Source organism: Sinocyclocheilus rhinocerous, unplaced genomic scaffold (assembly GCF_001515625.1).
Source record: "Sinocyclocheilus rhinocerous isolate Xijiao unplaced genomic scaffold, SAMN03320098_v1.1 scaffold865, whole genome shotgun sequence".
NCBI classification, from domain to species: Eukaryota; Metazoa; Chordata; class Actinopteri; order Cypriniformes; family Cyprinidae; genus Sinocyclocheilus; species Sinocyclocheilus rhinocerous.
In genome coordinates this window covers 66,720-89,854 of record NW_015646167.1, presented here as the reverse complement: position 1 = coordinate 89,854, position 23,135 = coordinate 66,720, and the positions used below count along the sequence as shown (strand labels likewise).

The following is a 23,135-nucleotide window of genomic DNA, read 5'->3' as shown; positions in this document are numbered from 1 at the left end:
GAAAAAGAATCACCCCCTCGTGTGAGTATTTTGTTGAACCTTTTGCTTTAATTACAGCCGTTAGTCTGTTGGGATATGTCTCTGTCTCTACTAAAAGGCTGCACATCTAGACTTTGCAGTATTTGCCCACTCTTCTTTGCAGAACTGCTCAAGTTCAGTTAAATTCGATGTGACCGTTTGTGGACTGCAGTCTTCAAATCATTCCACAGATTTTCAAAGGGGTTTAAGTCTGGGCTCTGACTATAGGCTATGCAAGGACATTCACCTTTTTCTCCTTCAACCACTGTGTGCTCAGTTTTGCGGTGTGCTTTGGGTCATTGTCATGTTGGAAAGTAAACCTTCTTCCCATTGACAACTTTCTGGCAGAGGGCAGCAGATTTTCCTCAAGAATTTGATGGTATATTGTCCCATCCATTTTTCCTCTTATCCTGCTCAGTCGTGACTGCATGAGGCCTTTCTTGAGGAGTGGCTTTTTTCTTGCAACCCCTTTCTTGTGATATAATAGATAATAAAATAAAAATAATGATGCCTGACAATGACATTGGACATGGTACAATTCACAATTCACAGAATAGACAATAATCTACATCTGAGTTACATGAGATTAATTTTAAACCAACCCATGTTTAGTGATTATCCCAGTATATAATAAATAAAATAAAATGTAAAGAAAAGACCTAAGTGCAAACGCTATTTATTAAATTATTTTTATATCCTATTTCTGTTAAAGTGATGCTTTTGTCATACAGCAGTAACAGCTGGCAGAATCTGTAAACCATAATGTTAAGTGTCGTCCTGTAACCTCGAGTTTAGCTTTAGGTTCAGGGATGATTGGGTAACGGACCGGTGTATTTGCAGACGTGTAGTTTCCTTTGGAAATGGAAAAGGGTTAGACATGCCCCGGAGAGGTTAATGTGTCAGGAGCCCCTTTGCACATGAAAACATCTAAATAAAATATGTTTAGAGGGGTTTGGGATCAGGGTTTGAGAGTGATTGGATATCTCTTATTAAAGTCAAAACTCTAAGAAAAAAGTGTGTGTGTTTGTGTGTGTGAGAGACAGTATGTGTGTGTGGGAAGGGATATGATTTAGGGGGACATTTTAGCTATTGGGGTTCTGGCAAGGGCACAGGGCAGGCCAGGGGCCAACTAAGTGTGCTGGTAAATGAGCCACCTATGAGTGTTTGTAAGTTTGCGTTAGTGCTTGTGTGTCTGTGTCTGGATCCAAGTTGTGTGCACATATCGGACAGGCCAACACTAGCACTGAAGTCTTGACTTACCTCACTGAGGGAAATACACTAAATGAGTTTAGCAAACAAAAAACACTCAGCACAGAACATTGTAAACATATTCAATTTAAAAAAAAAAAATTATCCTTAATAATTTAATTAGAAAACACGAAACTATATATTAATGTTGCATATTAATAATACAACACAGATTACTAATATTTATTGATATAAAATACTGACACTTGTTTATATGATTAAATAGTTCACCTTCAGTTGCTGGTCCCCATTGACTTCCATAGCATGGAAAAAAAACACTATGCAAGTCAATGGGGTGACCAGCAACTGAAGGTGAATCCCTTTAATGCAACAATTTTTGTGAGAATTTTTTTTTTTTAATCATCTAATTAATAAATAATAAAAAAAGCAATTTCAGGAATAAATGTAATGTTAATATTTTATAGTATAGTTATTCATATAATATTTAATATTAATATTTTGTGGACAATGCTTGCAGCACATACTGTTCAGTTTTGATTTTGGCTTATTTGTCTATGCAGATTTGCACCAGGTTGTTCTGGTTAGTCAGATAACACTGATGCACTGCAATTTTCAAAATCTGTCACAGATCATCAGTTGGACTGAGATCAGGGTTTTGACTGGCCCATTGTTGAACATTCACCTTTTTGTTCTTGTGGACAATGCTTGCAGCACATACTGTTCAGTTTTGATTTTGGCTTATTTGTCTATGCAGATTTGCACCAGGTTGTTCTGGTTAGTCAGATAACACTGATGCACTGCAATTTTCAAAATCTGTAACAGATCATCAGTTGGACTGAGACTGAGGGTTTTGACTGGCCCATTGATGAACATTCACCTTTTTGTTCTCAAATGATTTCGATGTAAATTTGAGTCTGCATTTGATTATGACTAAAAACCAACTTGACCAGAAAATTCTTTGGACAACATTTTCACCTTAGAACCAGAATAATTATGCTTGACAGTGGAGTTGTCAGGAAATGGTAGTTATTTTAATGATTCACATATGGAGGCCAATTGTAAGACAATTGGGTCCTTGTTAGAGCAATTGTTTTTCATCTGTCTAACCCTAGGACTTCTACAACAGGACTGAATCTTTTTGCAAACACCTTATTTCAAAATATCTGCAAACCTGAAACAATGCCACATTAAAATAAATGTTGTGTTTCAATTCTCAAACATTTAAATATCATAAAGAACCTAATTTCATCAAGATTTATATGTAAGAAAACTGCTTAAAGGTCTGAATACTTTTGCAGTCCAACATAAAATCCATATAAACTTGTTGCTATGAAGCCGTAGAGTCACAAAACCATTTAAGCTTTTCCTCCAAATCATATTAGCATATAAAATTATAATAGAATTTAAAATTTCCATGAAGTGCAGCCTGAGTTGAGAATATATATGAGTTGAGCACTTGGAAATTAAACGGTTAAAATTACATGGTAATATAATTTGATTGAATGAATATTAATATATATATATATATATATACTGGTAAAAAAATGTATAGCCTGAATGCACTGTAAGTGTCTTTGAATTATGACTAAAAACCAACTTGACCAGAAAATTCTTTGGACAACATTTTCACCTCAGAACCAGAATAATTATGCTTGACAGTGGAGTTGTCAGGAAATGGTAGTTATTTTAATGATTCACATATGGAGGCCAATTGTAAGACAATTGGGTCCTTGTTAGAGCAATTGTTTTTCATCTGTCTAACCCTAGGACTTCTACAACAGGACTGAATCTTTTTGCAAACACCTTATTTCAAAATATCTGCAAACCTGAAACAATGCCACATTAAAATAAATGTTGTGTTTCAATTCTCAAACATTTAAATATCATAAAGAACCTAATTTCATCAAGATTTATATGTAAGAAAACTGCTTAAAGGTCTGAATACTTTTGCAGTGCAACATAAAATCCATATAAACATGTTGCTATGAAGCCGTAGAGTCACAAAACCATTTAAGCGTTTCCTCCAAATCATATTAGCATATAAAATTATAATAGAATTAAAAATTTCCATGAAGTGCAGCCTGAGTTGAGAATATATATGAGTTGAGCACTTGGAAATTAAACGGTTAAAATTACATGGTAATATAATTTGATTGAATGAATATTAATATATATATATATATATATACTGGTAAAAAAATGTATAGCCTGAATGCACTGTAAGTCGCTTTGGATAAAAGTGTCTGCTAAATGCATAAATAAATGCATAAATGCATAAATAAATAAATGCATAAATAAATAAATAAATATATATAGGTTGTGAGGCCGGTTGGATGTACTGCCAAATTCTCTGAAACGTCTTTGGAGACGGCTTACGGTAGAGAAATGAACATTCAATTCACGGGCAACAGCTCTGGTGGACATTCCTTATATATATATAATAAACCGACTGTATGAATTAACACTGAAAAATTTATATTGAAGACTAACTTCAAACCCACTGACAAATAGATACATAGTACCTCACCTTTGCTTTTTTGCTTTGCTTTGGCGTAAAATGTTCCTCGTGATAATGTATCAAGGTATTTTCAGGTAAAGCAGTTATTTACCGTGTATTTATACAGGATGATAAGTGTAAGACTTCGGCCATCAGTCATTTTGCAGTAGTAGTGTCCATGTGTCTAATATAACAGGATCAGCTTAGCAGGTGTTCCCTTTCTGTTTGACATCGCTGTGACAACCAGGTTTTGTGCAGTAGACCAGGTATATCCTTGCGTCTTCTAAATAGGTATATGCTCTGGCATTCATTTGCATTTTCAATATAATATTTATTTTCATAACATGTAATGCTGTGTATGTCAAGTGCCTTTACATCTTTTTTTTGTCTACCTGCATGAGGACTGTCGTATGTTTGGGAATGTAACTCCATCCGTCCAGCCAGTCTAGCTGAAAACACAGTGACTTTACAAACAATTACTGATACTGAGACTAGTGTGTGCACACATCCACACATAAAACACACTATCAGCTTGCAGTGAAACAAAAGGTTCCTATTAAGACACACAACAGCCAAGAAGGGCCACTTGCCTACATTTGTGCATAAAATATTTACCACAAAATGTGTAAACATTGCAATGAAAACTTTACAAGGCATTAAAATGTATGAAACGTATTTGCTTTTGTTCCATCTAATTGTCTTTATGCATATTTTCTCTTTGAAGATTTCTCTTTTTTCCCCCCTCCTTTTCTTTAAAAAGTGTGTTCGGTTATGCCCCCTGTCTAACCCTGAAACCTCAGATGAATATGCTGAGCGCAACTCTTCTCCCACTGCCACCTGTCTCCCTCATTGCTGTCTTTCTGTGTCTCTCACTCTCACATCATCACATGGGCTATCTCTATTTTCAAAATCCCTTAATTAGGCATGCAGCTCCCCCTGCATACATGTGCATTCATATGCATAATCACCCACAGTCTCACTCATGATTTGGCCTTCTTGTTCACTCTGGGTATTCCCAGGTTCTCACGTAGTACTTATCTCAGTCCTCTGTCTGGATTTGTCTTCTCTCTCATCATTCTCTCTCCTTTGCTTTTCAATCCCCTCCCTCAGGCACCCGCCAGAAGGTTCATCATACCATATCGGCTGTCAATAAATGTGTGGCACCTGACACCTGAATCCTCAAGAGGGCCCAGAGCCGGGTAATGCACCCAGACACCCCTCTGAAGGCACACACACTTCTATAGCTAATCTCTTACTTGAGACATATTAATACAAATAAACTATTGCAAAGAAACACTGTTTTGTATCTTTACCAAATGGCTTTTACAGATGACAGAATGGCTTGTAAACTGAGTGCCAGCCAGCTGAGTTAATGCAATCTACATGTCACTGTTATAAATACAGACAGGCCTGGATTAAGAATTCAGAGGCCCCTGGGCACAATGTCTTTTTGCAGCAGCAATCAGCAGCAATCTTTGCAATAAGTGTAATACATAGTAATTACGCTATCTATATATTATGTTGGCAGATACAGTATTTTGTACATTAACAGGATGCAATAATAGACTGTAAATGATTATATATAACTCCGCAAAAGGCAGATTCGAACCTGGGTTGATTGCATCAAAAGCCAGTTCCTACAGTCTTACTCTCTACTGCCTACATCACTGAAGATTTTGAAATGAATGCATCTTTTTTTAATATTGAGTGTCCCAACCAGACATTGTTGGGCTGAGTTAGTGTAATTAGCATTTGTCAACAAGCGCGCTATTTGCACTTAGTGTAAAGACACTCCGAAAATTTTTCTTCCCCTCGCTTGGGCCCGTGCCCATAATGCCCACTGGATAATCAGGTGTCCTGACATTTTATCCTACCCGTCAGATTGTCCTACCAGGGTTTACTGCGCATGCGCACATCAATATTGCGTTTTTTTTTCTCACGCTGAACAACAATATTTAATGTATCTGCATTACTGTAAGGGTAGGTTTAGGGTTGGGGTAGGTGTAGACTTTAATAAAACACGATCTAATATGTAGAAAAAATTATTTATTGTTGGTTTCCTGTATAGCTGTATCCCTTCTAGCCGCAACCGCGAATATAACACATAATTACTGTATTTGCATTACTGTAAGGGTAGGTTTAGGGTTGGGGTAGGTGTAGACGTTAATAAAACATAATTTTACAGGTAGCATTTTTCGTTGTCGAATTGTACTACCCACTGTTTTAATGGGAGGTAGCAAAATCTGACAGGGTAGCACAAATCGACAACACCGGTGCTGCCCTGACAGGCCGTCAGGTGGGACAATAGATTAAACAGATACTGCTTCTGTCTTCTTGACAGCCAAAAGGTCATATGATTAATGTTCTATATCAATAATAGCCTTTGACTAGAGCATTGGAGTGGATCGGCCTTTATGTTTTAACTTTCAGAGAAGCGACTCTTCTCTTTGAGAGAAGTGAATATTGCTCAGCTGAATTGCCAACATAGAAATTAAATTAAGGATGTGTCTGTAACATGACGCGCTTATTTCATAGTCTCAGTGTATCCTAAGAATTAATGTTAATGAATGAACCTATTGCACAATCTTCTGTTTGTCTTACGTCTTAGGTTTTCTTTACTTTGACCAGTAAACGTTGCTTAATTTTATTTTTTTTTATCTTTGCGGGGATTCTGGAACTAAGCTCAACGATTTGTGCTATCGATTAGCTACGCCTAAACCTCATTCCGAGTGGGTCTCGAACCCGGGTCTCCGGCATGGGAGGCGGACGCACTAACAAGGAGGCTAAAGACCGCAGCCACTAGCTTCAGTCGCTAGTGCGTCTCTTGAGATCAGGGGAGTGAGGTTTACCTGCACAGCACCTACTCGCTGGCCTCCGTTACACTCACCCCCCTAAACCTCACTCCCACCCGGGTCACGGCACCAATGTAACCCCTCTTTCCCGGTTCCTCACCACCACACCTCGTTCTTGTTCCGAGTGGGTCTCCGGCATGGGAGGCGGATGCACTAACAAGGAGGCTAAAGACCGCAGCCACTAGCATCAGTCGCTAGTGCGTCTAGTGAGGTTTACCTGCACAGCACCTACTCGCTGGCCTCCGTTACACATGCTCTGTTCCACTAATCCGAACCATTCTCAAAAAATGTCGATGTGGCTTTAATGTGAACTCCTACTGATTCCAAATTTGTAAACAGAGGTCACTATGGAAATATTTGCCATTTTCTTTATTTGTATGTTCAGCCTCGTCTTGGCAAACCAAGAGGAGCGACTACCAAATAAATGCGAGGGTAAGAAACATAAAGTATCATCCTTTCATTTGCCCCTTAGGTGTTGAATATGAATCTTTTTAAAAAACGATTCTATAATGTAATTTATTTAAAGTATCCCCTAGTGCAAAGTTTGCCTCTGTAACGAAACCTCAGTCGGATTCTAAAGTTTTATTTATTTATTATTAGTTTGTAAATTACTGACGGTGGAGTTGCAGGACGCCCTGGAAAAAACTGGCCGCTCAAAGGAAGTTCTGGAGCTCGAAGAAGTTTTGGACACTGGCAAGTGCAGGCGCAAAATCAAATACAACACTTCGTAAGAAGTGATGACATACTGACTTGTCAGTTCTGTCCCTATGAGAAAGCTTTCCCTTAAGGTTAGAAAAAAATCCAAATCTGCTAATGCTCTCCCTCCTCTTGCTATTATTACGATTTATTTGTTACCAGAGAGACGCAACTGACTGAGGCCATGGACAACGTCTGTGAAAGAATTCTGCAGTATAAAATCCATGCCGAGAGACCAGGGAGCCTTCGCTATGCCAAGGTATTGAGCTCACCTTGGCACTCTTTCCTAGCCCTCAACTGCATGACATTCAGTCAATCCTCATTTAAAGAAATACTTTAAATGTGTGGATTTTGTTTGCAAAATGATGATTGATTTTAGACTGCTGTTTTTGCCAGGGCACAAGTCAAACCATGAACACACTGAAGAACCTGATGGATAAGGGAGTGAAGGTAGAGCTGGGTATCCCTTATGAACTGTGGGATGAACCATCAGTAGAGGTTGCAGACTTGAAGAGACAGGTAATACTCATGCACTAACAAAGAAAGAGCTGTGGATGGTGTGGTTGCATGTTCTTGTCTTCTTAAATTATATGTAGTTATTGTTTGAGCTTAATAATAATATTGTATAGTGTTTATTGAACTGGACTGTCAGTTTGTAGGTATGAATGTAAAAAAAAAAGATCAATATACTGTCTTCTAAATAAATAAAAAATATTGAAATATATATCTTATCCCTTTTTATGTTTATATTAAAGTGTGAGAGCATGTTGGAAGAGTATGAAGAGGTTGTGGAGAACTGGAACTTTCATCATCAAGACGAGAGATTTGACAGATTCTTCTGTGCAGCCCATGTCCTCTGAGACTCAGACCAAGGTAGAAATACACTCTGTGTCTCTTAGCATTCACGAACATACAGACTCGTAATCTAATCCTTCCTTTACAAATAAGCCACTATTTCCAAGCCTTATTTTATCTCTTTCAGAGTGCCTGAATGAGGTATGGAAAGGTGACATGGGTGTAAAGGGATCCAAAGAGGAGAGTGAGGGAGAGAATGGAAGACAGAACCATGACGCAGGAGAAATGTGAAAGCAGAGCCATAATGGTTGATGAATGCATACGACCTGTATGACATCTTTGCACAAAACTACAGGAACCAAGGAAACATTGAAGTATTTTTCTCCAAATACATGAACATGGCGTTAAACACGAACTGTCAGTGTTAAAATTTTTCCAAATCTGTTACTTTTGCCAGATCATGGCATGTGAATAGTCCTTGGTATTTTACCTCTGTCCATGCTGACATCTTGAATTTATCTTTTATATGTTACCAATAATGAAGAAAGACACTGAAATGTGCCTTTTTATTGTGTATTATCTTATAGGGACGTGTTAGAGCAACTACAAACACTAACAGTTTTTTTTTACCGATGAATTGGATGTGGAATTGTATACGTATTTATTATTGAACATCCATGCACAAACCAAAAGGTTGGTTTTAGGATTTTTTACTGTGGGGTACTTTAAAGATATTTTCTCCTGATGTAACCTGTACAGTGTGGCCAAAGTGCCTGTAGGAGCTCTTTTGGTCTGGCTCCTCATTTGCTAGTCTTTTCAAGAAGTCAAACGATCCTGTCCAATTAACTATTTAAGGTCAGTTGACGAGCCTATACAGCATAAACGTAAGGCTCCAGTAGCAATCGGTTAGCACGCGATACTTATCAGGCAATACAAAACAGAGCAATGCCGAAATAGTGAGTTCGGTTCTCACCTGGAGTACTTTTAACATGACCTGGAGCACAAAACCAGTCATAAGGGTCAATTTGTCGAAATTGAGATTTATACACCATCTGAAAGCTGAATAAAGCTTTCCATTGATGTATGGTTTGTTAGGATAGGACAACATTTGGCCGAGATACAACTATTTGATAATCTGGAATCTGAGGGTGCAAAAAATCAAAATATTGAGAAAATTGCCTTTAAAGTTGTCCAAAGGAAGTTCTTAGCAATGCATATTACTAATCAAAAATTAATATTGAGAAAATCTCCTTTAAAGTTGTCCAAATGAAGTTCAATGCATATTACTAATCAAAAATTAAGTTTTGATATATTTATGGTAGGAAATTTACAAAATATCTTCATGGAACATGATCTTTACTTAATATCCTAATGATTTTTGGCGTAAAAGAAAAATCTATAATTTTGACCCATACAATGTATTTTTGGCTGTTGCTACAAATATACCCCAGCGACTTAAGACTGGTTTTGTGGTCCAGGGTCACATATGTCCTCTAGCCAACATAAACTCGACGTGAAATTCTCCACACCGCGTTTTGCAATCGCTTATGTCGAAAACGCGGGGGTTTCCGGGTGCAATTTAAAGGACAAATTAAACAAGAGTCCAGCTTCAAGAAAACGTTTAAGTGTAGGGATATTATCAATAAAAGCTTTCCTAAATTAAGGGATGTACTGTAACTGTCTCCAGAGGTTCTCACGGTGGCATAAGTGTCAGTTGCTTTGAATTAAAGAGTCTTTAAATGGTAACTCATTAGTTCAAAAACTCCAGACATATTTAATAGTGTAAGTAATTAAGTTGCAGGATGCCTTTTGTCTTTGTTTTTGCTTATTGTGCATAAGGGAATTTTTCGGATGTTTTAGTAAGGTAACCTTGATATTCCAACACAAAATTATTACAATTTTGTAAAAGTTTTTGTATGAAGATAATCTATTCTTGTTGATCCCAATTGGCTGGAGCTATATGATGTGCAACTGACACCTAGTGGTTAAACACATGAGTCATGAGACTCATGAAAAGTGAATTCATGCTTATGGATCTGTCGAAGATCAATCATATCATAACACACTTACAATAACGCCCACAGCGTTCACTGCAACATCGAACCTTAATTAGGAAACAACTAGTTACTAACCAGGTTCTTAAAGAAAAATGCCACAATGGCGACCAAAAGGGGACTTAAACGTCTTAGACACCACTAGGGGGCTGTAGAGTCCTAAAACATAAACTAAAAACCAGCTGTGTCCATTCATAAACTGGTTCATTGATTGGGTGACTAACTGTCCGTGTGGATAAACTGATAATTTAAGTTGAAAGATTTATGTGTGACATCATCACCAGTGAGGAACCGAGAGATCCGTGTTACGTTCCCTTGTCCAAGTTTTAGAAAACATGCGTCTCATCCTATTATTGTATTAGATGGACAGATTGGGTTTGTTCTAACGGCCAGCCTAAGCTCCAGTGGCGCAACCGGTTAGCGCGCGGTACTTATACAGCAGTACAAAGCAGAGCAATGCCGAGGTTGTGAGTTCGAGCCTCACCTGGAGCAGTTTTAGAGCAATATCCCTTCTGTATCAAGGTAACTCACACAAGGCAATTGTCTACGTTCTACTTGTGGGGCATGCAACTAAAACAGCTTCATTTCAGTGATGTAAGTATGCTAATTCAATAGCAGTCATATGTATACAAAAAATTTGTTGCTGATTTCTGATTTTATGTCATATACAGTACTAAAAAAGAATATATCCTGTTGAATATATCTGGCTTACATTTATAGATAAGGGTTCCAACTCACTATACTGGAATATAATTAATGACAACGAATGCTTTGAAAGTGATATTACATTATAGCTATTTGTTTCTTTTTACTTTAATAAAATAATTTTTTTTATTACATCTAAAATTGTACGCAAATTGATTGTGTATTTAAATTTGTCATATAGTGCATTTTTTCATTCATTTCTCACTCTCACTTTTCCTAATGTGTGTTTGTTTAAAAACTTCTTAAATTCCCACTTACAAACATTTAAATTGAAAGAAAAGCAGGGCCGGCTGCTAATGACTTCTATGACCAATCACAGTCATTAACTATACTACACATTCTTTTAAACATTATTAATCACACATGCATGACTTACTACCAGTGCAGTGCTTTTGTTCCTGGTCATTAATTATTGTTTGTTTGGGTCATTTGTGCACTATAGTACAGATCATGCTTTTTCCTTTTTTTCTTAATCAGTATATCTACATCACAGAATTCAATGTCAGTGTGAACATTTGTTTTTAATGCATGCATTGAATACCAAACCAGTGTATCACTCAATACTACAGAATAGTTTCGAAAAGAAAACATTTCTGCAGACCACAGTATTTAGAATCTAATAATCTGGGGAACATGTGCCTGTTCTAGACATGCAGACATCGCTAGCCTGCTTATGCATTCTAACTGAAAAGAACTATAAAGTGGGAACTGATCTAGACCAAGTTACACTATTCTGATACTGAATCTTTAGTCCTCAAAATGTCACTTTTCAAACAGGATAAAGCATTTTTGACTTCAACAGAAATATAAATTCTAACACTTGTAGAAAACAGTAATTTGAACGAATTTTTTAATTTTTATTCTTTATTATTTACCCTTATTGTGTTCAAATAACAGAGGAAATATACAAACGTGACTGTGGTTTTAGAGGTAACATTTACCTAAATTTTAAAAACAAAAAATAAAGATAATTTTGTCCTTCCCCGAGCCTGCATTTCTGCCATCTTATATCAAACTATGTATTTTTTTGGCACGATTGCCCATCAAATGTTGAATGTTATTCTATGTGATAATTGATCCAAACTGTTATGAAATGTGTATCCATGGAATTAATAATGACGTGTTTCATTTGAAATCAAAACAGACATTATGCCAAGGATTCTGACTTCCTTTCGTCTCTGGAAAAACAAAGCTCTCACGAGCAGATGTTTCAAAACCAAACACAGTTTTGCACTGTTTGCATCATCAAATACTTGAAATCTAATTAAGGATGAAATGAGTGGAAATGAGACGAGTTCAAACAACAAAAGAAGCTGGAGAAAAAAAACTGCAGTGATGAATGACTAAAGCTGGTTTTCATATTTAAGAGGTTACAGAACCTAATTGCAATCAAAGCTAATACTCAAGCGCTGGGTATTTTTCTTTTAACAATAAATGAAATCCATAACTTGATAATACTGACAAATGAAGTGCCGTTATAAAATCTATAGGTGTATTTTCTAAACTATTTTGCAGTCTGACCACAGTAGCTCTCACCTCCATTTGGTGACATTCACTCTTGCCGCTCACTTCTCTTCAACACTCTCCTTGTCTGCTTCAATGTCTGGACTTTCTCCAGCCTGCTTTCAATATCACATGGTGTAATAGATCTAGCAGACACTTTTGTGTGTTGCAGTACCCCAATCAAACTGATCTGTGGGGTGAAAGAATGCCAAGAATATGTGATATGCTCAATTGTACCAGTTCATCCCTCAATTAAGTTTGTTGTACTTGACAAGCATCCAGAAACATCAAACCTTAAAGAGGCATGCTCTGTAGCATGGGTACACACAAGCATACACCTGGGAAACAGTCCTCTAGGGAAGTCATCAATCAGTTTTATGGAACTGCTCTGAGAGATTTTCTTTTGTTTCCCTTTCAATTCAGTTGTTCTTTTTTTCATTCGCTCCCCTTGCCTCACCCTTACTCACTATTTCCATATGTGTCAGCTTTAGATCCTCTCCAGAGAGGGAGCGCCTCGTTCCTGGGGTTACCCAAAGTGTTGTTTCAATTGCGCACTGAACTATGAATTGACACCCGCGAGGGTACAAGTTCAAGATCATGGTGCATAACCAAAATTGCCTTAGGTGATATTTTCTCAGCTGAAAAGTTAGGAAAAAAACAAAGTTTGCCTGTCTTTCTTTGCGCATACATTACTAATGTGCTTAATGCATGTACAAGCATTTAGTGTGTGCATGTATGTGTGTCCTATGCCTGTGAAGGAGTTGACGTCAGGGTGATACGTAACCATGCCGCGGCGCACTGAATGCAGCAGGAACTTGCGCTGCTCAGCCTGAGAATATCTGTCCACTTGTCGTGATCTTATTGATCAACCAGGACGCGGCTACACTGGTAACCCGCATTGAAGCGCACATGGTAGGTAAACTCACTTTTGCTCTTGTTCACATTTTCAGTCCCCGATTCTGTCGCTAAATTAGAACAGGCTTGCTCAGGACTGCTGACAAGAGATTTAAATTTAGAATAACCTGTTGATTAGTCTTAACCGGTGATGGTGTAGCCCGCGCGCTGAAACTCAACTTGTTCTTTAAACAAATCACATTGAAATGTGATTTGATCAAAGGGTTATTTTTGTAGGATTATTATTTTTTTATTTAATATATATTTATACACATATATTTTTTATTTACATGCACGTGCATGGTACATAGCACTTTTCTCACTGCAACATCAAGCGTTTTTTAATATTAGATGAAAGTATCCATTTTGCAACCAGATATTTTATTTTACATCATTAATTTACTTTATATTTTCGTTTGTTTTTACTGTCAAATACAAAACGTGATTTATTTAATTGCCTGCTGCTTAATGTTTTTTTCCAAGCGCTGTAATTCGCATTCCATGCATCTTCAGTTAAGTGTTGCTCTCCTGTAAAAAACAATCAAAAACAAAACAAATATAATAATAATAATAATAAATTAATTAATTCAAATATAAAAAGCCAAATGGATAAATAAAAATTATCTTACTTAATTGAAATGCATATTTTAACATTAAATACGTCAGTTGTAAATAATCAAATACATATTTTATTATTATTATTATTATTATTGATAAATATTGTGCTTATCAGGTTTGCATTTAATTTTATACCAACTAATGAATCAGAACTTTGAACGCTAGTCCATGACTCAAATAAATAAATAAATAAATAAAAATAACAATAAATAAAATAAAAATAAACAAGCTGTAGTAAACATAGACCTAGGAAATCTATTGATTGTCATAGTCAGGAACCTGTCAGTGGCGGATGGGCTGGATGATCTGTGAATTGTACAAAATTGTTCTGCCGGAAGGCTACGCGTAATTTAAGGATAATGAGATCATTCGTCTACACACACACACACGCCGAAAATCTTGTCAAACAATCCTGAAGTATTATTTAGGTTAAGGAATATATTGGTTCACAGTCCACTGCATGTTAAGAATAATGTTATTTTTATTATAGATTAATTATAAAGATGCAGGGCAGTTTATTTTCCAGAATAGCGCGCGCAGTTGAAGTTGTTTCAAATTTGGCATTTTGTAAATACGCCAGTGCACTTCAAATGTTATGTTATTCATATGTTAAGGTGTTTTATCTTATTAAGGTGCATGATTATCAAATGTCATGATGCAAACTAATTTAGAAAGTCCATAATTAATTTTGAATAGGCCTACTTTCCATCGGATTAATGGGACACAATCAGTTTAGGCCTTGCAATACAACAACGGGGTATACAAAGGCCCGAAAAATAACAGCCTAAGGCCATATAGGTGGCCAGCTGCGAAACCGTTATTTTAAATGCAATTTCCGTTCCCCGTTCTGCGGGCGCACTTCTTGCCTCGTTATTCTGTGACATGTGTCGGGTCAACTGATAAACACGAATGGTTGTAATTATAGCTCCATAAAACAGAATTTTTCATTAAATGATCATTATAGGGTTCGCCTTAGTTCACATCCCATGTGATTTAAATCTCATTGCACAATACAAACTCAGATTACAGTGGAAATACAGAATTGAGAGGAAATCTCGACAGGCCTGCAATGATCAGTTATCTTTTCTTAAAGGATGATCTGTAGGCCTATTTGAATGGAATGGCCAGCTATTGCCAAGCTGCCAGCATACTTGACAAGATACATTCTCTCGTCTATCTTCTAAAACACATGGCTAACCTTCATTTTGAACGTTTAATTAAGGATAAATGGGATGAAACCCCCCTTGCTAATTGTTCCACCCTAGGTTCATCATGGAATGTTGTGCTTGGCATAAGGAGCACGGAATCACGGACGGCGATTTCATGTGCATCTGTTTTTCAACGTTGAAACGAAACCTGCAGGGAACTTTCACGATTTCACTGCCAGGGCACATAGCGTGGGAGAGAGGGAGAGAGAGAGAGAGTGATCGTCCACTCTTTTTTCCTTCTTTCTCTCCCTGTGCCGCCGCTGTCTACTGTACTACATGTGTTTTCCCATTCAAACATGTATCCTTGCTTGGACCTATTATAGGCATATGTTAAAGTTGACAGGGCGCACTATGAGTAAACTTCAAAACACAAAAGGTTACATCTGGCTTGGCTTCTTGAATAAGATTTCACGAAAAGAGAATAGAGCATGTTTCAAACTCAACATTATCTTAAATTACAGTCCTGACTATTTTGCAGTGTCACGAGTCACTACTGTCTGAACGAACTGTACCAAATATATCGAACAAACGGCAATAGGTTCGACACTTTTTCTCTCACTCCGTTTCGTGTTTTGTAACCTGCCAATGTTGAGCATCAGGTTCACAAAAGTGTGTCTGACAAAGTTTTGCCTGTCAAAAGCTTATTAAGAATATGCTTCTGCTGAAGGATGTCAGTTTAAGACATTCATCACTGAAAACACTGAAATCCGCCATGCATGATAACTAATCTAATGTCAATTCAAGACCAATATTTCCATAATTTGCACATATTCGCGTTTAATTTTATGTAGGCCTATGTATTAAATTACCGGAAGATAGCAGAGGTGTTATTGGCAGCTGCTACACGGCTAAACAGGTGGGTGGGTGAGTGTGTGTGTGTGTTTTGAGTGAGAGCGAGCGAGAGTGTATGTCCTGCAGCGCCTATGGGAAATCGACAGGTTTTTGAAAGCGCAAGAGAAAACGTCGTGTTCTTATTCATCTGAGGACAACGAACAGACAGACAGTGATTTATTCATTTATGATGGACAGGGACATAACCTTAATAAATCACGCAATTTTAAATCAGTTCATTTCAGGATGGAACATGGATCCCATGTGTAGGCCTATCACGGGGATCGCTTGTCAGGATTCAGTACTTGGCTGGCTGTCGTCCACGACGAAGAATGTTCAAATGTGTTAAGCAGGCCAAATCTTTCTCATCTGTCCGACAACATACCCAAGGGTTAAGATTTAGGACGTGAAAAGCAGCACTGTGTATGCGGAAACCGACAGCTATCGAGCTCTCCTAAGAATAGATCTGAGTTATGTGCCAAATGTGTGCAAAATCATAGGCTATTTCAGAGAGAAACGAGGAAACGTTCTATCACATTCTAAATCACTTCCTTTTTTACAACCATATTTATTTATATATATTTGTTTTTCATTTCATGCTGTAGACTATAGCCAAAAAAGCTATTCATGTTTTTTCCCCAAAATAAAAAAAATATTTTTAATCATGTATTCCTCCAGCTATGGCAACTTGCTTTGATCTCTGTTCCTCGAAAGGGATGCCACAAACAAAACTAATTCTAGTCAACTAGCTACTAGCTAACAATAGTTTACATAGCATGCTATTTTAATTTAAATTTTACATCATATAAATACAAAATACTCTTTCCAATCCCAGTTTAAGATGCAGAGATCACTAAGTAGCCTAGGCCATTGGCATTCTGTAGAATTTTTTTTTTCCCCCTTAAGGCTGAAGGGCCCGCTGAGGAAGAAACGTTCAACGTCAAGCTCAAAGTTGGCATCGGTTATTCTTTCAGCTCACATAAAAGTCCACTAAAATAGGAATCGATACTTCTGACTTTTATTCAGTCCCATTATTTTTGTGCTTGTGAGCACATTTTATATTAGCTTGATAATGGCAAATATTTTTGTCCTTATCCCCCAATCTGAGTAGGCTATCAGTCAACACTCGTGCCTCGCCTTGTTGGCTCGAGCACAAACAACGCTGATCCGATCATTTCTTTTTGACTTTGCGATAACTAATGAAGATGCACCCCCGATCGTTTTCAAAGCTAACTTCTGGTGAACAGGAAAGGGCACTTTGCAGCTCTCATACTACTCCGGGTGTGAATTTATGGAAAGAGCTAGACAAATTGTGGAAACTGTATCCAAGGTTCTGTGTGCTGCTAGACTGAAGCCCACAACTTTTGTGCTTTCTAGAAAGGGGTTTACGAGCTCAATAAATCCATTGGTTAAGCTTTAATCCATCAAGCATGTGCAATGAGCTATGTTCGATTAACTAGCACTGCAGTGAAGCCAGAGGCAATCGCAAATCATGCAAAGAGTGGATCAAAGCCTCCCTGCCTCACCGACAGCCGTGAATATCTACACTCTCATCACTTTCCCAATTTACAGTCTTACGCATCGCCCTCAGATACGCTGCCGCCTCTCCGAAACAGGAGATTCAATTAATCAGGCGATCAATTAATGCGGAAGGGTTTTTCACAGTGGTCTCAGTTTTCCCCTGGGGCACGTCGCGACATGTGTGGAATGATCGCGAACCGCACACCGGACCCTGGGAATGTGCCACAGTGGGTAAGAACACTGGTCTGTCCCGCAGTTGGCCTCTCAGCACCTCACGTTGTAGAGGCAGAAAAAATGCTTCAAACGCATTATTTGAAAGAAATATTAAAACAGATCCGGCGTGATGAATGTGGTAGTTACCTTGCTGTCTATGGGAGGGTCAGAGAGCCCTCATATTTCATCAAAAATATCTTCTGCCTCAACGACAGCCGTGAATATCTACACGCTCTCATCACTTTCCCAACTTACAGTCTTACGCATCGCCCTCAGATACACTGCCGCCTCTCCGAAACAGGAGATTCAATTAATCAGGCGATCAATTAATGCGGAAGGGTTTTTCACAGTGTTCTCAGTTTTCCCCTGGGGCACGTCGCAACATGTGTGGAATGATCGCGAGCCGCACACCGGACCCTGGGAATGTGCCACAGCGGGAAAGAACGCTGCTCTGTCCTGCAGTTGGCCGCTCATCACCTCCCGTTGTAGAGGCAGACACCTGGTGATGTTTTCGAGAAAAATGCTTTAAACACGTATTATTTGAAAGAAATATTAAAACGTATAGAAACCCAAAGAACAATATGTAAGACAGTGGGTGGTTTTACCTCTCAGTGCGCTTTCTTTGACCTTCATGTCCCTTATGGGTCCTCATATTTCAGCCTACGAGATAATTGAGCCAGTGACTCCTCTAGTGAATCTCTCAGTGCTCCCCTCTCCTACCGGGCCGTTTATGCATCCCTGCTGACTTTGCTGTCAATGTCAAACGCTTGTTAGGACATCATCAATCATCAACACTTAGGAACATTCTCAGAACTTTGAAGGCAGGTGATACACTGAGAAAAGAGAGGGTGAGAAGAGCTGAGGGAACAGCAAATGTTCGTAAGTGTTCATCTGTTAGTTTAGGATGCACTTCCAACAGTTAACAACTGATCATTTGAGGCACTGACCGAACACCGAGGATTTTACAGTGCGTTTCATTAGAAGCAAAGAGTGTTAGCTCTCAGATGCAACCCATCTGCCTGCCTTTTTTAAACCCACAATTTGTCAGGGCTCTATATCACTCTGTCTAAGGAAGAGTGAGTGCATTGTTTCTCTTGTCTGCAGGCGAGATTTTGCAACTTTCTCTGGTGTAGATTATCATCAGATAAATAAACAGACTCCTCCATCAGGCCAAGAAGTGGAAGACAGAGATTCATTACTGAGGGCCTGCAGACAGGCGGGTACAGGCTTACACTGTCTCGCCAAAGGAAGTGGCTCAACCTGAACATGCATTTCTCACATCCAATCTATAAATCTGCCACTCTATTTTATTTTCTAATCTTAGTTCCCCACATTTCCCTGTCCTTCTCGCTTTCACTTCCATTCTCTCAAAATCTCACTCGCTCTCTTTTTCCCACACAAATGTAGACAATTTTTTTTAGCCATCTTGCCTCAAGTTAATTATTGAAATTTATAGTCAGGGCTCAAGGGTGCCGACTAGGGACAACCAAATGTTTCACTGGCTCCTGGAACAGACAGGGGCCCATATTTACCCTAGAATTCATAATGGGTGTCAAGCTGACTGAGTTGGGTATGATTTATGGAATCTTTGTTTTCAATAAATTTTTTTAAATACCTTTTAATAATCCATGCATTCCTCATAAAGCTTATGTGAACCTCATCTATATGTGAACCTCATGAATGTCATTTGCATATTTATTGTTTTTAGACAGAAAAGATTGGTACTACAAGTTTTTGTAAAGGTGGCCATATATGTATTTCCTATAGAATTTTGAGCATGGTATTTTATTTTGTAGAAGTAATACAGTATTTATATTTATTTTATATTAATATTAATGTTATTTGTCAGTATAAAATAGCAATGTATTATTGTTGCCGATAATATTTATTTCCTACATTTTTGTTTGTAATGATGTCAAATTCATTTTTTGTTTTATGACAATTCTGTATGTAATGTATGTAAGAGTCAATGCAACACATGATTTTGTCCTTTTTTTTTTTAATCAATATAATTTTCTATCTTTACCAAAAAAACAAAAAAGGGGGCCAGCAAAAGCTGCCAGCAATTAAAATTTCTCACATAAACAAGTTATAGTTATAAATAAGTAAGTTATAGTTACAGTCCAATATGGTTAATTTGGGGGGGGGGGTCATGCATTCTTGGGTTAAAAAAATCATGACATTTTACTTTATGAATCTTTTCATCCTGCTTTTTCTCTTACTAATCAAGTCACCATACTGCTACTTTCCATCTCCACTCTCAAGTCCCCATCTGCAATAGACAGGTTTAGATTAAAAGAGTAGAAAGTCATAAATATGATAAATGAGAAAGGGTTGGAATATTGGACCAGCTGCTCCACATACTCTGCCATCTCTTGCAATCTCTCCATGTTTATACACTCACTTGCCCCTGTTCCTTCTTTACAGAGTTGAAAATGTCAAAATTAATATATATTTAAAAGCCGCATTACGTTAGACACATTGACACAGACCAGATAAAGAGAGACCTCCTACTGACAAATAGGCCTCTGATTGGCTGCATTATGTGTGTTAAATGGTCGACTTAGAACCTAGAATGAGTGTCGTGAGTTGTGAGCTGGGATGTTTTTAATTGTGGTGTGGTCTGAGAAAAACCATATTGCATTGCTTTCGCCTGTTTAAGCTTCTCTCAAACGTCCTGTAAATCCATCAGTATCCTGACTAAATAACCTTATAATTTTTTTCATCTTTCTTTTTCTCCTTCCCTACTGTTACAGGCTTGATGACATCATGTCCAGATATCACTCCCCTCCTTTCCAGACACTCTTCTTCCTCCCTATTTTCCTCTTCACCCTCTTCCCTCTCTCCCTTCTTTCTCCTCTTCTTTCTCAATCTCCTCTCAGCTGGACCTCACCTCATGACCCCTGCTACCACCTGGATGGGCGTCCACGCCACTGCCTATCTGAATTCATCAATACGGCCTATGGGGTGCCTGTGATGATGGAGGACCTCCAGCAAGGACCCAAGACAAACATCAGCACTTTAACAGATCTTCATAACCCCCACAATCTCACGTGCTGGACAGCTGCCGAAGGCTCGGGGGGTGGGGATTGGACTTTAACAGTCCCCCTAGGCAGACGCTTTGAAATCACTTACATTAGTCTTCAGTTCTGTCAACAGGTGGAGTCGGTGGAATCCTACTCCATGTCCATCTTGAAGTCAATGGACTTTGGCCGGAGCTGGCGCCCCCTACAGTTTTATTCAAGCGACTGCATGGGCACATTCGGCCGCCCTGTACAGTCCATCGCTCAAACAAAGCACCAGGAGACGGAGCCGCTGTGTTCAGATCCCAGACCATTGCAGAAGCATCGTGGAAATGCCGTGCTGGCCTTCTCGACTTTGGATGGACGTCCTTCCTCGCCAGATTTCGATTACAGTCCAGGGCTACAAGATTGGGTGACTGCAACAGACATAAGGATAGTATTTAATCAGTCCTTGGATAAAACGAAAAAGCAAGAAGAGAAACTGAACGAAGTGGGAGGCACATTTAGATGGAGGGAAAGGGGAGACAACGCTCTGAGGTTTGGTGAGAAAAACACTGGCGTTAAGACATCTGAAATTTGGAGAAACAGGCAAGGAAAACAGAATTCCACACAGAGAATTAGAAACAAAAGCACTGTGCACCAAAGTGGCCACAATGTTACACGAAAGGAGATGGGACCTCAAGGTAGAGTGGGAAGGGGACGTAAGAAGGACAGTTACAAGCCATGCCAGGACGGCACATGTGATTGGTCCCTAAATATCCCGCAGCAAGGCTCCAAAGGGCGAGAGTTGAGGAGAAGAAGAAACAATGCAGGGAGGGGGAAGTCCCATTCTAAATCGAGAAAAAACACCTCACGCAACCTCGTTTCATCATCTCTTTATGCCTTATTGAAACCCTCTCTCGCCCTTTCCGACCTGCAGGTCGGCGGCAGGTGCAAGTGCAATGGCCATGCCTCTCGCTGTCGACGCGACAACCAGGGGCGTGCCGTGTGTCAATGTGAGCATCACACATCTGGGCCGGACTGTGATGTGTGTGAGCAATTTTTTTACGATCGCCCGTGGCAACGGGCCACACCCAGCCAACCACACCCGTGCGTCCGTGAGTTTAAACATGTGTGTGTCTGGTGGTCTGTCTGTGCTTAAATGTCTATTTTTAAATAGGATTTAGAATAATTCACTGCTATTTACTTGTGGAAAAATTGTCTTTTCCACACAATACCATATAAAACGTAAAAATCTGCATTATTTAATTTAAAATCCACTGTAAAAAAAAACACCTTACTCTTAATGAGTATTTTTGCTTAATTTACCAGTTTAAATCCTTAAATCCTTACATTAAACTTGCACAATAAGCAATCCTTAATAAAAATTTGTAACTCCAACACCTTTTATTTTACTTTGGGTGATTAAATTGATTTTATACATCTATCTTTTACAATCCGGGCGAGAAATCAGATCAAACAGATCAAACTTACTTCATCGTTAAAAAAGTATGTTCTATATGGTATGAATATGGGTAGTACGAATGAAATTCAGACGTACTATATCCACCATGTTGTTACTATCACGTGGCCTACCAGCGTCAGTTGCGTTGCTTCACTGCTATTCATAAATCCTCTCCTGTGGCCTCATGGGATAGTAAAGTGTCCATCGACTGCACACTTCAGAACCTAGGCAGAAGTAGTAGGTCATCCGGGTACTTTTCGCCTACCGTTTTTCGAATACTGTGAATTCAGACATACTTGTCTTTTGGTATGTTGTTTTTCATATACTATATAGTAGGGAAGTATTTGATTTCGGATGCAGCATTGTTGTCAGATAATGTAATCTTAATCTTATGCGGTTTAATAAAAAATTTATTTGAACATACTAGAAAAAAATCTCATAAAGAAGTTCCATTTCTGTATTGAAATTAAAATGTTGTTTTTCACTCCTTTCACTACTATTTGTGACCCTAGACCACAAAACCAGTCTTAAGTCGCTTGGGTATATTTTTAGCAATAGCCAAAAAAACATTGTATGGGTCAAAATTATCGATTTTTCTTTTATGCCAAAAATCATTAGGATGTTAAGTAAAGATCATGTTCCATGAAGATATTTTGTAAATTTCCTACCGTAAATATATCAAAACTTAATTTTTGATTAGTAATATGCATTGCTAAGAACTTCATTTGGACAACTTTAAAGGTGAATTTCTCAGTATTTGGATTTTTTTGCACCCTCAGATTCCAGATTTTCAAATAGCTGTATCTCAACCAAATATTGTCCTATCCAAACAAATCATACATCAATGGAAATATTTTTTTATTCAGGTTTCAGATGATGTATAAATCTCAATTTCACAAAACTGACACTTATGACTGGTTTTGTGGTCCAATGTCACATATTTATATATCAGATCAGAAATTGTACAAAATATGTGCTGCTAAAGTCATAGTATCAAAGAACAATTGGAAAGATGATATGCATGTTATATAATATTGCCATGGGCGCCTCTGAC

At 38.2% G+C, this 23,135-nt stretch overlaps 2 protein-coding genes and 1 non-coding gene across 6 annotated transcripts in view; all 3 read left to right on the top strand.

Moving 5' to 3' along the window:
* The first annotated feature begins 6,923 nt into the window (after positions 1-6,923).
* Positions 6,924-8,132, top strand: LOC107707051 (protein canopy 4-like). Its single transcript, XM_016510924.1, has 5 exons — positions 6,924-7,008; positions 7,177-7,303; positions 7,435-7,531; positions 7,669-7,791; positions 8,028-8,132. Exons 1-5 carry the CDS (start codon positions 6,924-6,926, stop codon positions 8,130-8,132), a joined length of 537 nt encoding a protein of 178 aa, XP_016366410.1.
* A 2,387-nt stretch (positions 8,133-10,519) lies between these two features.
* On the top strand, positions 10,520-10,613 carry trnai-uau (transfer RNA isoleucine (anticodon UAU)). Its single transcript has 2 exons — positions 10,520-10,557; positions 10,578-10,613. It is a non-coding gene; the product is annotated as a tRNA-Ile (tRNA).
* LOC107707055 (netrin-1-like) overlaps positions 10,582-23,135 on the top strand; it is a 22,652-nt gene continuing 10,098 nt past the window's right edge. Inside the window, exons 1-2 of one of the 4 annotated variants that reach the window (XM_016510933.1) lie at positions 10,582-10,643; positions 20,371-21,734. In XM_016510933.1, the coding sequence (XP_016366419.1) occupies positions 20,384-21,734 (1,351 nt within the window). In that variant the 5' untranslated portion in view covers positions 10,582-10,643; positions 20,371-20,383. Of the gene's footprint in view, positions 10,644-13,124; positions 13,242-15,725; positions 15,906-19,826; positions 21,735-23,135 lie in introns of those variants that run through there. The other 3 variants (XM_016510930.1, XM_016510931.1, XM_016510932.1) reach the window with 3 other exon arrangements.